Source organism: Echiichthys vipera, assembly GCF_963691815.1.
Source record: "Echiichthys vipera genome assembly, chromosome: 18".
In the NCBI taxonomy this organism is placed as follows: Eukaryota; Metazoa; Chordata; class Actinopteri; order Perciformes; family Trachinidae; genus Echiichthys; species Echiichthys vipera.
This window is the reverse complement of record NC_139843.1, coordinates 18,967,737-18,984,464: the sequence shown is the minus strand read 5'-3', so window position 1 is coordinate 18,984,464 and position 16,728 is coordinate 18,967,737. Positions and strand designations below refer to the sequence as shown.

Below are 16,728 nucleotides of genomic sequence, written 5' to 3'. Positions count from 1 at the left end.
TCTGTCTGTCAGGTGGTCAGTCCATCATCCATAGTGTGGCTCACTGGATGTACAGTGCTAGGATAAAGCTTGGCATCTGGATTTCAGGCATGCTCCTCCCCTTATTCTATCTCTGCTATCAGGCTTAGTGCTGCCCAAGACGATTGTGATTGGTTAAAAAAAGGACCAAAAAAACAAAACAGTGTTGCACTTTTTCTTAGATGATAACCAAACCTGGACAGATTACAGATGAGGCACAGAAGAGAACACTCCATTGTGAAAAAATAAGGAATAAGTGATGATTTAGCCGATGGAGCAGTTTCAAAGAAATGTCAAACTCTACCAGACGTAATGTTAAAGATTGTCTCTTTCTCCGTGAAGGAGAAATTTCAATGGAACACATTGTGCTCCGAAGGAATCAGCGTGCACTTAACCTTCCACCGTCCCCCGGCGGCTACAGTACAAAACGATGTCTGTGGAAAGTGAATTAAATCATTGCCAATACAATGGGAACACTAAGTTACAGAAAGATACACAGAGAGAAAAAGAAAGAGAGAAAGAAGAAAGGAAGGAAGGAGGAAGAGGAGTTGGCAGGCAGAAGCCATAGATTTAAATTCCTTTCTGAGATGGAGCTTCTGACATTTGTGTAGCTGTTGCTACATGGAACTACTTTAGGAGCTTTCAGGCCTGATTGGAAAAAAAAACACACACGCACACACAGACACACACACACACTCACCACCATCATGTCAGCCTGGGATATTCCCGGAGGATGAATAAACGTCAGATCTCCTGTCTTTGTGTGTGTTTACCCCGACTGCTATGAATGGTCGTGATTGAGCTGAAAAGTCTCTCACAATATTATCTCCCTCCACCTGTGAGGAGTGGATCTCAAGTAAATGGCAGATTACAGTTAGCCTGCCCTATTGTCCCCACCACATGAGGCACACACCACCTCCACTGGCTCTTATGGCCGCCCGCCTTCCTGCACAGTAAACCTGTGTGTGTGTTTGTGTGTGTGTGATGAAAGCATCTGACCCCTGGGATAATAGCATTCAGACTTGTGACAGGCAGAATTAGCATACATAGTGGCAAAGATTTATTTTCGGGAGAGGTTGCAGGGAAATGTTTCCGCAAAATTGATGGCACCTGTTTCCATCAAGAAGAATATATACATTTATATAAACTTTCTATCTGTTAAGGTGCCCTTTAGTCAAGTGTGGGTACAGAAACGGCAGTCATCGAGGAGAGAATTCCTTTTCTGGATTCAGGCTTCATTAGTTCATTAAAGTTCTCAGTTGAAACACCATCATTTCAGAAAAGTCTTGAAATATTGTAGAAATGCCGTTGGCTGATCCATGAAAGGGACACAATTTCCGGCATTCATTTACGCGTCCATCATTTTTTTTTAAACTCTATTTTAACATATTGAATATTACAAGGCTTCAAAGGCATTTTTGAAAATTTTTATCAGCCTTCGCAATGCCAATAAATGCCTGAGGATGATAAAACAACACCACTAAAGCTCCCCAGAGCAATTTAAGATGGTAAACTTTACTCCTTCCAACCTTGACAAAGGCACGCATACCAGATCCACTCAGTCCGTTTTTGCCTTTCATAATAAAAGCCCCAGATGCAAGTGCAAGTGAGCATTTCACATGTAGTTTCATGTCATTTACTCGTCACACACCCACTGTATAAAGGCATTTAGACTGCGGTGACACGGACCTTAGCTGCTGTAGCAACTCAAATTCAGCCAGGACGTACCCCAGTGCTCGGGGTCTGATTCCAAACTGCTCTGATTCCCTCCCTGTTGCTGGTCACCAACCTGCTCTGGCCCCTGGTGCTGGGGTTTGCACTGAGCTCACTGCAATTTGAGTGGCTACAGCCGCTAGCTGAAGTTCTCCGGAGTTCCATTTGTGGTCTGATAAACAAAGAGACATGGTATAATGGTTATCTGACTGGAATATCAGCACCACCTACTGCTTATCTTGATGAACCAATTCCACCTCACCTCAGCTCATCTTCAACTTCTTAACCGGGGTCGGGTCACAGGGGCAGCAGCTTTAGCAGAGGACCCCAAACTTCCCTTTCCCCGGCCACATTAAACGGCTCTAACTGGGGGATCCCGAGGCATTCCCAGGCCAGTGTGGAGATATAATCTCTCCACCTAGTCCTTTCAACGCAATGGATCAGCGGCTCTACTCTGAGTTCCTTACGGATGGCTGAACTTCTCATCCTATCTCCAAGGGAGACTCCAGCCACCCTCCTGAGAAAACCCATTTCGGCCGCTTGTACCCACGACCTCGTTCTTTCGGTCATGAACCAATTCCTTATAATCAAATAAAAGTAGTGGATGGAAACAGGGATTAATAAAGAAATAAAAAATGTTTCAAAATTTGGTTAAAATTTGCGATACATTTGGATTGAAACCTATTACTACTGTCCACCATTAACCACCTAAAATATGAATGGATTACCAACATTTCCAACAGCATTATTGCCAAATCGAAAGGGAAAATCCCAGTCAAAATGATTTTCCCAACCTAGCAACTATACATTTTTCATGCTTGGCTTGTGACTGATCTACAAAGCATTAGCAAATTACTTACTACCCAATGAAGCCATCTGTTCCAAATGTTGGGCATTTCTGCTTGATAAATGAAAATAATAACATTTAGTCAATTCTTCTTCTGTCAATTGACTAAACATAAATGCACTAATTGTTCCAAAAATCTATAAGAAACAACAACCTCCCTGCTGAAATCACTATACATACTTTATTGACTGGGAAATTAATTTCTGCTGTCTCTGGAGATCAGAGGTCAGGTACAGCTGAAGCACAAACACTGAAGAGCTGGTTGGCTTTCAGGGTCTTGCTGAAGGGACACTTTAGCAGGATGCATACTTACTGTGGACTTCCTGCCAACACCTCCCCCCTGCATTGACTGGCTCAGCATGTGCTTATGTGCAGAAACACATGGCAATATTTTAATCATTTAGGAATGTTTCTGATCTGCACATCTTGATTGTTCGTCGAGGGCTGCGACAATTCATAGTCAGGCAACAACACTGTGTCCGATAACTGCTTTGACAGGTTGAGGATTTGGAGTTAGCCGTGTCAAGTCATTAGGGAGTGTTTTAAGTGCACTCAGCATTAGTGATTAAGCGCACTTAGAACCTAAAGGCTCCGTTCGGGAGGTGATGAGAGGGGGTGTAATGTTGGCACTGGCTTGACGCATTGATAACACGCAATGAAGCCCGCTGTTGTCTGTGTGTGCCTGGTGGACATGTGTGTTTATACTTGTTCTCAGGCAATGTGGGCGTTCACACACACACACACACACACACACACACACACACACACACACACACACACACACACACACACACACACAGGCTGTTAAACTGGTGTGTGGTGTCAATGTTTAGGCTGAGAGGTTCACGTAAGCCTGAATGCACGTGGAGAGAGAGAGAGAAAGAAGCTGTCTGAATGCTTTATGTGCATACAGTGTAATTGTGTGTGAGAGACAGACACGCAGAAGAACATGGTCATAAACACGCACACAAATGCAGTCAATTATTATAAGCAAGCCCATGAAAAATGACGCATGCTGTATACACATGCACACACGCAAATTTACCATTACCCCTACCCACTCACACTGCCGCCCTGCACACACTGAGATAATACAGGAGGTGTAATCACAGTAATAAGGGAGCCATACGCCTTCACTGGGAGAGAGAGAGGAAGGCAGTGAGAGAAAAGATAAGAGGAAGATAAAGATGACAGCGATAGAAGTTGATGGTAGACGGGAGGAGGAGGAGGAGGGATGCCAGTAGCTCACATCAGGAATCCCATCCAGATGTTACTGAAGGGAGACGAGAGTGGGAGAGAAGATAAGATAAAATAAATGCATAAGTAAATTCAACTACTTCTTCTTCTCCGCTGGCATACAAATGTACTGGTTTTGAAATATGAAAGAAAATTACAGATGTTTGCAAAGGAAAAAGTGATGAAAACAGCAGCCTCTGGTTTTGACCACTGTTAGTCTGTTGCTGGTGTTTGTTTTCAAAGACTCTAGACTAATAAATCTTTGCCAGTCACATCATTTTCTAGGCTGTTCTCATATGACAACAATTGTTAGTACTGCGCAATAATGTGTGTGTTTTCCAAGTATTTATTTTGTGAGTAGTCCACATGTTAAGAGCAAGGGACGTAGTACAAGATGGGGAATATCCACTTAAGGAGGCAGGTTTGATTAGTGGATGGGTCCCAAAACACAGGACTTTCACCCGGGCCTCCCATTGCCGTTCTTGTCCCGGACGTACTTCAAGCCAAACCACAAACTCTTTATACAAGTTTTGATGCTCATCTTAACTGTCACCTTTTGTAGGCTAAAACAGGTCACTTAACAGTAGTTTTGGTGCCTAAACCTAACAAACATCAAAAGCAACCATCGCGGTCTGCTTCCGGTCCCTCGCCGCCTCGCAGTGAACTTACGCTGATATCATATGAAGTTTTGTGATAAACTTTTTATGCTATATCTTACAAACCTGTTAATGAGAATATGTTTTCCCATCAAAGGCAAAGCATTGCATTGTCCATCATTATCCATCCTCCATCATCTTCAACCGCTTGTTCCTGTCGGACCGCGGAGGGCTGGAGCCAATCCCAGCTGACATTGGGCGTATGAGTGATTTTGTCTTCATTAGGGTAATGCTAATAAAAAAAATATATATAAATAAATAGCTAACTCTACATAGAAAATAAGTAATGGTTACAATTTAACACCATGTGACAAATTATCATTGACGTGAACAAAAAATTCATAAGCATTATGTGAATTTATGCGAAATATCGTCCGGCCTAATCCCAGTTCAGACACGCCTCACAAAATTGTCTTTCATTTGGCACAACAGTCACAAAAGTGTGAAATAGGCCAACAAAGGACTGCAGAGAACTTGTGTGGAGACAATCTAATTGAAAACAAATATAAATATAAAGTTGAAGCTAAATTAAGAGCTGAATCAAATAATGTAAGCGATGCTTATGCAATATTTGATGGCAAACTGAAACCCTTAAAACGGGTAAATCCAGTAAAGTGGCAGAACTTTTTTTGTATTTTACGATTCTGCAAACCAAAGATACATTGATATGAAAAGTATGTGGCACCCCTTAGCCGTCTTAAGTCGGAACAAAAGTTGAAAAGTCAGCAAAAACTTTGGTAAATGATTTGCCAAGCAGTTAACAAATTACGCAGAAACATAGCAAACGAAATGTAATGTTGGTTGATGGTACAAAACTTTTTTTAAATTTATTCCTATAATGCGTATCAACTTTTTGTTCACGTCAATGATAATTTGTAACATGGTGTTAGGTTCTTACCATTCTTTGTTGTATATGTTGAGTGAGCTAGATTAGTTATTTATTAGCATTTTCCTGATGAAGACAAAATCTGGAAATAAATACTGGAAAAGAGCTATCAACATACACACATCTTAGTAGCATCTATGTCACCAAATTGCCAAAATTAGCCGTTAGCCTCTTGGCTATCGACTGGCAAGTGAAAACAAGTTAGACATTTAGCCTAACAGCTAAATACCAAGAAAAGTTTCTCAGATATTGATAGGGACCAAGTCAATGTCTCAAGGGGACTGTATGTTAAGCTAACATTCTTTGAGTGGCTAGTGTTGCACGTTGTCTGCTAGATATGAAAGAAGGTAAATGTTTGCATGTGCTTACATAGGGTCCTTTTAGACAGCAAGATGTTTCAACTACATCTCCTATCCCAAAATGTAGGTATTTTTAAAACATTTACTGAACTATCGTATCAGATATTTGTACAATAAGCTATATAGGCTACATTCTCAATATTAAACCTGAATGCAGCAGGACCTAAATTTGAGGGTTAGCGCAAGTGTAGTTAACAGATCATAGGTTATCATAGACATTGTAAATGTCTATGATAACCTATGACACACACACACACAGTAGAAAAAGCACAGGTGTAAATACAAATAATGATGTCTGAATTAAATTCTTCTTCAGTGTCATAGTATTGTGCATGCTGGCTCACCGTCACTTACAGGAACACATCTTTAATGCTATTGTTCTTCCTACTTTGTCAGATACCCACTGTGAAAAACATATGTAGGATATACAATTACTTGTATATTTTTTCCACTTTGCTACTTAATAGTTTCTTAATACATAGTCATTAGTTCCATACTGTCAGTTTATGGTATGAAGCTTTTGATCATAAACATAAACAGTCAGCATCTTGTAATTCCTTACATGGTTCGTCTGGTACACAGGAAGTGAAGTCTTTTCCATTTCTGGCAGTAGCAACAGTAGTTTGTTTGGTATAAATATAGAAGGAGAAGGATGTGCAGCTCTATCTACCACCTACACAAAATCAAAAGACAAAGACGTTACAGTACCGCCAACACTGTTTCATTGACAAATGATCTTGGAGAGATGCAGTGCAAAAACCATGGCAGCAATGAGCACGATAAGCAATAGCAACACATGCAAAACCTGAATGAAAAGTTGGCCCTTTCAAACTGTTCACTATTAGTTATGATATTATATAATCATATCCATACCGGTCGCCACAATACAATGTTGGCATTGTAGATTTCTGCAAACCACACATACGTTGAACCGTCATATAGCAAAAGAGAGCCCATTGATGTCTCTTTTTCATGCAATAGGTAGTGATGGCTGATACTCACATATTTAAACATGTGGTTAAAGTTGTGGATTCAAACAACAACTAATTGGTCAGGTTGAATTAAGTCTGTCTGTTATGTAACTTGAGTTTCACTTTCACATGGGACACGAACCGAGGTGTCCTGGAGTGTGTATAAACCAACCATCAACCCCAACTTCCTCCTTAAGTGGAGATTGAGCTTGTTATACTACAACACCTAACTTCCAGAACACTTGCTTTGAGCGTGTAATATTTACACGGATGGTTTTACATTGGAGTCTGTTGAAAGCTAGGTCCGTCTCATACAGACGCTTAAGGGTGTCACATACGTTTCATATCAACGTATCTGTTGTTTGCTCAAAAATAAAAATAAAAGTCCTGCCACTATGCTGGTTTTAACCGTTTTAAGGGTTTCAGTTTGCCATCAAATATTGCATAAGCATCCCTTACAACTTTATATTTGCATATTCTTTTCTCACTGTTTTCAATTAGATTGTCTCCACACAAGTTCTCTGCAGTCATTTGTTGGCCTATTTCACACTTTTGTGATTGTCATGCCAAATGAAAAACAATTTTGTGAGGTGTGCCTGAACTGGGATTAGGCCGGACGATATAGCAGTTAACTTTTTTTTTTCTTTCTTTTAACCCTAATGTGAAAGTCTCATTATTCTTTGGGGGATATTCTAAATGTGGTAGAAAATATCCAAATGTTGTTCAAATAGTATGTCCCTGTGTAAACCTCCTCACAGGAGCGAATGCAGTCAAGGGTAGTAATTAGGAAGTGCGTTCAGCACAGTTGACTTGTGTCTATTACATCTGAGGCAGGCTTGTGTGTGTGTGTCAGGCTTCTCTGATCTCCACTGACCTACAGCCAGTGAGCCATGGTGACAATGTACACACGCATACACATTTCCATTTCCAAATACTCTGCTCGGTATCATCAATGTCAGGAAGCCCTGGAGAGCTCAGGTGTATCTACAGAGCTATTCCTGTATGTTTGGATATTAAATCCAATCCATGTTCCTCAGGATCATGCAACATACTTCATGCTCCATTGATGTGTGATACAAGTTTCGGGAAATCAATATCCTGATTGCAGATGCTATATTACGACGTGTTGCTACACCAGTATGCTCCAGTGGGAATGCCTCAGGCCGGCAAGTCCTGTTGACTTCGATGAATTTGAAACTCAGCTATGTGTGTAGTGTCTTTGCGTGAGTGTGTGTGTGTGTGTGTGTGTGTGTGTGTGTATGCGGCGTGCATGCGTGCTTGCGTGCTTGCGTCTGTGTGTGTGTGGAGTAAAAAACCATATAGAAGGTTGAGCTTGCTGACATTCGCTCAATGTCAATTTATCAAGAGCCCCTAAAGGCTTGTCCCCATGTTTTGCTGTTATAGTATGCATGTACTGTATGTGTTGTGTAATTAGTGTGCAGATATACGTGTGTGGTGTGTGTGACAGTAAAGATATGGTCCCCATCACCCTGAGTCTTATAGGAGATTCATTTATTATGGGCTCTGCAGACATGCAGGCTTTAGCTAATGCAAAATAGATGAGTAATTTCTCCCTAGCAGAGGCAAGAAGAATGGCTTCGTCATTTAACAAAAGAGAAAAGAGATAGAAGGATGGTGTGTTAAAGGAGAGAGCAGTACAGTCATTTTATGCTCAGCATGGCGATAAATATTTCTGTATCTTCTATATTACCCAAAATGCTCCTCCTCTCTGAGCTGTGCATCTTGGGTCATAACACCTGTTTTTTTGTTATATTATTTAACAGACCATCTGTTGATGTGCCCTGTTATCTTTTGAAGAGCTGATTACTAACAAGGGCAATTATTCTAATAGGGCCTTTTTTATCCACACCTTAAATAGACAAGATAGAAACTCATAAATCACACAGTGCGTACAGTGGATATCATGTACATAGATATGTCTTGCATTGAAAAAAACTAAAAATCATGTAGAAACATGCAGATTGGATTTTCTCCGGTGTTACCATTGCTTCTGGTCAGACTAAATAAATGAAATGTATCCCATATTTATGCCAGTCGAAAGAAATAATATGTAATACCAGCGATTTAAAAAAGGCATTATGGATCTGAGTTGGGAGTCAATGGACCTAGAACTACAATGATTAGTCGATGGAATCACTAATTGTCAATTATTGAAGTAATTGCAACTATTTTGATAATCGATTAATCCATTTAAATACATTTTAAAATAGAAAATTGAGGATGGATTTATATAGCTCATCCATTTAAATTGTTTTAAGGTGTAAAGTTATGCACAATTAAGGGTTTGGGTGTTTTGAGTGACCGGTGGCTACTGTCTCAGAAACTTATGGTTGATGTGAGAACTATGTCCATATTGTATACAGTGTATGATTGTAAATTGCTAAACAAGTTGAATTTAAAAAAAAAAAAAAAAAAACTTAATACAAGCTTCTTTCAGGTCTAACTTGAGTTTTTTTTTTACATAATGTATATCCTCCTTACACTTCTATGCAACTAAAGCTTTATGATTGAATGGTAAAGATCCCAGTCAGTATGTGATTTCCTGTAGGATGACCACCTCTATGCTCCAGCGAGCACATTTAGCTATATGTTTTTAGTGAGGAGCCAGTCAGGATTTAAATTGTTGTTGCTACACAAGCAACTTGTACGTTTGGGTCAGGCACCTGAAAAATGGAGGCTAGAACTGTGGAGAAAAGCACAAACTCTCCATATATTTTGGCCTCCTAATGATGTTCATTGCCAGCAAGAGAAAAGAAGCAATTGGCAATGCCATGTGTCATGGAGGTCAAGAGTAGCAGTAACAAGGACTACAGTGCTCTGGGCATTTCACATTAGAACAAATTATAGGACAGGGACTGGTCACCTGATAGACAGTCAACACAATACCTGCCATGCTCGCTTCTGTAATGATTTGTGCTGCTCTTGTTGCCACTCAAATATGTATAGCACGTATGGAACACATACAACATGGGAACATTTACTGTTTCCAAAGGAAATTGTCTTTTTAAGCTTCCAAACATGTTTTTAACATAACAACATGAGTCAGTTCTGAAAAGGGTTCCAGCAAATATATTATCTTGAACTATTACTTTCAACACCTTTAAAGTAATCATTTGAAAGTTGCTGCATCCAACCAAGTTGGAAACACGTTCTCTTCCTGCATGAACCTTTTGAAATGCTGCAGCAGTTAGAAAGCTGCAACTTAACCATACTTTCCTCATACTTAAATTATGTCATGGCATTCATACTGGCAATGCTTACATCATGACAGTGCATAACGTCCATACCACAATCTGCCTCTTTGAAGTAAAAGATTGGTGTGTAGAAAAGAGTGCTGCATATTTCTGTCCGAACCCGACCCAAACCTGCCAGGCAATCTGTTAGGGCTGCCACCTCTTAGTCTATTAATCGGTTTAGTCTAAGTTGACTTAAGATTTCTTTAGCTCATTAGTCATTTTTTCTGCGTATTTCCAAGAAACTCATGAACACATCTCACAGCTCAATTTTAAATAAATCAATAAAATAAATCAACCAATCGAGTAGTCCGCAAAATTGTTTGTTAGTTTAACCAAGGTAAGCGCTACATTTTGTTTTTTAAGTGTCTGAACCGACCCGAGCCTGACCCCCAGTAAAATGAATGCATGAATTTACCGCCTGAAAAGCCTTGTGTAGATTTGGAGAATCGCGACACCTCTGACTGTCATGTAAACCCTAGCACTGAACAAAAAGTAGCCCAACACAGACAATCCCTCATTTTTATTTAAAGCAGGCCAAACCAACCCAAACATTTTTTGGGTCAGTTATCCAAACTCTTGTGTAAAACATGATGGTGTATGGCCCTGGAAATAGCAGTGTAAGCCCACATGTTGCGTTAAATCTTTTGGGATTTCTAGACAGACTACATGAATGATCTCCAAAGATGGGACGGATGAGAACTTTGAGATGTACACACACATCCACACACACACACACACACACACATATATATGCATACATTCCCGTGTGAACCTCTACATTTACTTACAGTAAACTTTAGAGCAGCGAGAGGCTAGCTTCTGCCTAAGCTAACAGGATTTGATATATTTATACATTTCTCTGTTCATGTTTGGATGACTCATATATCAGTGGGTGTCCTGTGCCTTGATCTCTCTCCAGAATTTGTCTTTCATTTTTCGACTTTGAGCTGCATTCTTTTCCCTCCTCATCTCCAATTCCTTCTCTTTTGCCTTTTGGGATGTATTTATTGATTTTCATACATCAATTATTAAGGTTATCATTCTTTTTTAAGTTCCTGTCCTAACTCCTGTCCTCATTCTCCCTCTTGTTTGCTTCTCCAGTCCAGTCTGATAATGATTGTGAGAGCTGAAGCCAGACAGCCAGACAAACAGTAATGGGGGCAGGAATACTGATTAGTGCAATGAGAGGCTAGTTCCAGGTTATTACTTTATATTCTCTGGATCGGAGGCCATTTGTCACTTGAGTCCTTGTTAAGACAGCAAGGTGGCCGCATTGTGTGCAAAACCATCCTTAGACCGAAGGACCCGAGCGCCTTGCTGAACTGTCCTTGACCAAGACACTGATTCCTTTGTAGCTGCAAGGAGGCTTTTACAGGGAGCCTGGCCTCCTGGCGGCTGGGCAAAGACAAAAAGAGATTCCTTTTGCATTAATAATGTATCACATTACTGTCAAAGGTCTCCAGCGGGCTATTTTAACTGAACTCTGATGTTTCATTTAGCACCGTCATCAGATCAAAATTGAAATTTGTTCAGTACTTTGGTTCATGACCTGGTTTAATACCTTTGAAACTAATGACATTCCTTCCCATCAGCCTCAGCTGTACTTTGTGTTGTATACTTTCCATAATGCTAATGTATTTTCTATACCTGTCTTTCTCTGCAGCAATTCGATGACTTCATCTTTGCGTTCTTTGCCGTTGAGATGGTGATCAAGATGGTGGCTCTGGGGATCTTTGGCAAGAAGTGTTACCTTGGGGATACGTGGAACCGCTTGGACTTCTTCATAGTACTTGCTGGGTAAGTTACACAAACACAAACACACAGGTTGCCAAGCATAACCACCCGTCAACACCGGAGGCTTGCAGAAGAAGCAGTATACACACAAACACACAGAACAAATTTGAGCACCAATCAATCTGCAAGTCTGGATTCGAGAGTGCAGGGACAGATTGAGTGTAGTAGATGTTTTGAGCTTGTAAATATAATTGTGTCACCAGATTTCAACAAGCTGCAGGGGTTTCTTTGCTTGTTCCCCCCCACACAGCAGATTAAACGACAGAACCAGTCCACTAAGTAACATCAGGCTTATTCCCTGTTCGCACCACTGGGTTTGTCATGAAATGAATTCACCCTGAATATCCTGTAAAAGCCTTTTAAAGAGAAATCGGTAGCAAGTGCCCTCTTAAATTCTTAAGTGCTCAAAATCTGTGAGACAGCTGAAAAGAGTGAGATCACATTTAAAGAGTGAGGGCGTGAATGCAGAATTAGATTGCTCTTGAACTTGTTGACGTTGCCTACTTGTACACTTTATAACTTTTCTTCACTTGGAGATTGGATACATTTTGTGCTTAACAACTTCCAAAACATATACATGAATGTTGTGCATACATGAATGATGTACGCACAAATCCGGGCACACAATATACACACATGCATACACACTGTAATTTGATTAAACATGTTAAAGAACATAGACTGCTAGTTGGTCTGACATTTTCATTACACTACATCCCCTGCTGTTTTTTAATGCCATCCTTCTGCCACGGCTTCTGTTGTCCATCAGTGAGAACACGGCAAATTTCCTTCAGTGTGTGTGTGTGTGTGTGTGTGCTTGTGTCTGACAAAGCATGTCCTTCAGCAGCAGAGATGAGATACATTTTACACACATGTACTTGCATGCGCTTCGGTAACACATCCGTAAATCATAGCTGTGAGCAGCATCTGTTTCCTACAGTCTGAGGTCTGTCTTTTCTGCAATGGCAATCTGAGCCTGCTCATCAACCCTCATTCATATTATTCCTCTACTCTCTTTATACCTGCATCAGACATCTCAATGCAAATATTATAGGGTCATAGATAGTAAAAGGCCACTTCCCTATTGTTCGTCGCCTCTCAGGGAACAACTGATACGGTGCCAGGGTACCAGGAGGAAATAGAAGGGAAATGCCTTAATGTTGGATATTCAGACATTAATCCAGTAAGTCATAATGATAACAACAATAAAGGGATTACTAATTAAAACTACAGCAACAGGCAGGGACTGAGAACAGGTGTTATACCCATTGAAAAGGAGCACAGCTATGAGGAATAGAGATATTCTGTTTTGATGCATCAAACTATAATGTACCAGGGGAAAACTGGGTCTCTGTAGCAGGATAGAATATGCATAAAGAATAGTAATAAGATTTACTGTGTGGGATTTCCTAATAAAACATAGCATCAATAGACAAACACCCATTTAATGTATTGCAATGTTTGATTAGAAGTGAAAGTTTTACCTGAGCTTTATTTTTCATAAAAAAATTAACTAAGCATGGTCGATGAGTATAATAATATCTCAAAAATTAGAGTTTTTAATAATATCATGATGCAGTGACTTGGGTATTTCATGAATCAATCAAAATTCTGACTGTAGTCTACTATATTCTGTATGCATATTCACCCTGTTCTAATTCCCAACTCTTCACATACAGACAATTGGTCAGGACCTCTTGGCATCGCTTTTTAAACGCACTACGCGTCAAACTCACAGACTGTATAAAAACGAACGTAGCCTACCCATGGGGTCCATTCTCTCAACTTGATCAAGTTGTACTCGCCTACGGGAGTCGCCATATTGTCAGACTTTGACTCCGCCTCATTTCCTCTTACGAAAAAAAAGCACTGATGTGATGTTGGGGGGAGGGAGATATGTCCATCTGGCTGACAGAGAGGGGAGGTCCAGGGGCTAGGTGTCACTCAAGAGGCCGCAACCCTAATTATTCATTAACTTTAACCTCTGATAAGATAAAAACTAGCCTGGTACAAAAACATTCAACCCCCTCCGTGTTGTCATGGGGATATGAACTAAACATACGGACTAGAATGTTTTTTGTACCAGGCCTTAAAAAGGTTTCATTATGCTGTGAAAATGGTTGTTTAACATGGGGGTCAATATGAAACTGCTCTATTATGAAACATGCCCCTAGTGGACACTATGTGAACTGAAATTTCTGTCTTGAATCAACCAGGAAGTCGCTATGGTGGGGGCTTGGTCAAACTATGTCGCTCCACGTACCGCAGTTTGAAACATGTGGTTAATGTTGAGAATAACAAAACTACTTGGTATTGTTTAGGAAAGATCATTGTTTTGTTATGTTTGTGACGTAGGTTAAGTAGGACATGAAAGTAGGTAAATTCAAACATGTAAACGTTGACTTCTTGTTACACACGGGACACTGACAGCAGTCTCCTGGGTGAAAGTCCCCTTTGTTTATTATGTGTCTTGACGCTTTTTTATTTTTATTCTCCCCACGCAGACATGTCGCTCTTATACTATGTCATCTCACGTAGTTCGGACCAGTTGCTCCGAGTGTGAACACTGGAGTTGGTTGAAAGCCTGGTATCCCATACAGATACTAAAGGGTGCCTTGCAATGAGGACTGTGACAAAGTGTCTGTATTGGACGACGTGAAAATTAGAACAGTCTGGAATATGATATCAATGAACAAATCTTTAGTCTTCTGTGAAATATGTCACAAAAATAATTTCATGACAAAGGTTGGCGCAGGTTCTGTATGTGTTTGTGTATCAGAGCATGAACAATTTGAAGCGTGACAGAAAACACGGGACAAGAAATGAAATCTATATCTACTGTTGTCATGTGTGTTGGCTTACAGCCGAGGGAAGTTGATGGCGTGAGCATGCATGTGTGTGTAAATGTTAATATGTTTTGGTGTTTTCATGGGTTGCTTTTTATGCACAATTAAAAAAAAGAATCTGTAGGGAGAGCCCCCAGCTATACGGAGACAATGGTAACCTAGGCAACGGCTGGTTGTCGAGCAATTTGATATATCCCGGCAACAGTTGTTAAGTATGCGGAGGAAGGCTCTGATGAACTATTTGTTTCTTTCCGAGACGATAATTACAGCTAAGCTGCTTTTTCAGCAGGTCTTCGCTCTCTCCTCCTAATCACCTCACTGTCAGGAGGGAATGATGGAGGGATGAGTGTGCCAAACAGGTGGAGTGTGGAGAAGGAGAGGGAGATGTGCAGGGATTCTTTTTTTCTGGTGAATGATGGAGGGAGTGCATGATGGATGTACTCATCATGAAGACGAAACAGTAAATAGGAGTTTCCTACTTTAAAGTCTTACTCAATCTGCGTTATTATCCATGTTTTTCATACGGAAACGTCCACTCGACCATAGCATAAAGCATGAATCAGTAATCTAAAAGTAATGAATGATGTGAATGCTAACACTAACTGTGCTAAGTTTGGAAATAAGCTAAGTAAGCTAAGCAATGTAACCTTTACGGCTGTGGACGCCACATTAGGCAGGGGTAACATTAGACCAGCAACTGGTTTTAGCTTTGTGAACTAAAATTATTGTTTTTCTCAAAGTCTGGTGGCTTTGTTGAGAGCAATACAGCGGCATCACTACCCTCTCAGAAAGGCTGTCTGACGGCAACTAAAATTATGTCGATTTTTTTTAGGTGACCCTTTTTTTAAGATGGCTAAATTACGTTTGACTGCTGCCAATGTGCACAGCAGTTTCTGCCGCTCTTTTCAAAACCACTAGACTCACAAAAACAGTAATTTTACCAAGCAGAACACAGGAGTTATTGGTCCTCTGCCTTGATCACTTAGTTTATTTGATTGTGAGTCTTTGGTGAACCAGTGTGCATGTTTTCGTGTTTTGGGTCCGAACAACAATGGCATTCACTTCAGTAAATTGCTTAACTTCTGTGTCGGTATTCCTATCTGCTTCTCCAAACTGCGGGCGTGCTGACTGCCATCTATCTAGCAGCATTTTGACACTAGAACCAGGCCCCCAGGAAGTGCTTCAGGCTTTGAAGCCAATTTAAAACAATGGCCGAATTGTGGAATTATAACCTCTGTGTGCATCAATTGATGCACTCTGGCCAAAAAAGACTTTTGACCATCAACTTACATGGCAAAAAAGACATCTGTAAACCAGTGGATATGTTTTTTTCGAGTTTCAGAATCAGAATCAGAATTTGATACATTCAGTCCGATACTATTTAGAGCTGCACCATTAAATCCTTTAAGCCCCATTCCAGTTAGTGGAGTGCCCGGAAATAACTGTCTCGGCCAGTGTACTTCGACCAATATGCATATGTTTAGATTTAAATATATACTAAACTAACAAAAAATCAAGTAAGTAAGTAATAATGAACCAGCCCTTTCAAATAAAGTTTACATCAGTTCTGTAGTGGGGGACACAAAATCCAACTTGATAAATGTCCTTTTAATTTGACAGACAAAAACTGCCATCACATAAGTGATTTTGCAATTACATCACTATAAAAGCCTTGCACTTGAAATTTAATTTGTGGGTCTGTGGTGCTGAGTTTGCTCTCAATCATGAACTCACATGTATCAATCTTCATCTGCATGTGTGAGAAATGTGAAAAAGCTGATGACAGCTCTAAGTGTGAACAAATATATTCACTGCTTGATGGCCTCAGGTGACTTCTGTTAACACTTCTGATTTGTTTGTTTTACCTGTTACGAGCAAAGACAGCCGTGGTTTTAATGCATGGAAATGTTTTTCTAGTTAGTTATAGGTAAATTAGCCCTGACATATTACTTATTGTTTCACTAATACCAATTAACCTTTGAACTGTTGAACAATCATATCTCATTCTAAACTTAGGAATTGCATTCTTAATAAAACAAAAATACTTTAGTTTGTTATTAGAAACCCCAAGGAACACATTCTTCAACATTTTATAGAGTAAACAGGAAGATGGAAATAAATAAATAAACATTACACCTGGTAAAC

At 40.1% G+C, this 16,728-nt stretch overlaps 1 protein-coding gene across 1 annotated transcript in view; it reads left to right on the top strand.

Moving 5' to 3' along the window:
- The window catches only part of cacna1g (calcium channel, voltage-dependent, T type, alpha 1G subunit), a 264,495-nt gene that overhangs the window by 99,961 nt on the left and 147,806 nt on the right, over positions 1–16,728 (top strand). The window contains exon 4 of the mRNA XM_083933325.1: positions 11,607–11,740. Coding sequence (XP_083789451.1) covers positions 11,607–11,740 — 134 coding nt within the window. The remainder of the gene's footprint in view (positions 1–11,606; positions 11,741–16,728) is intronic.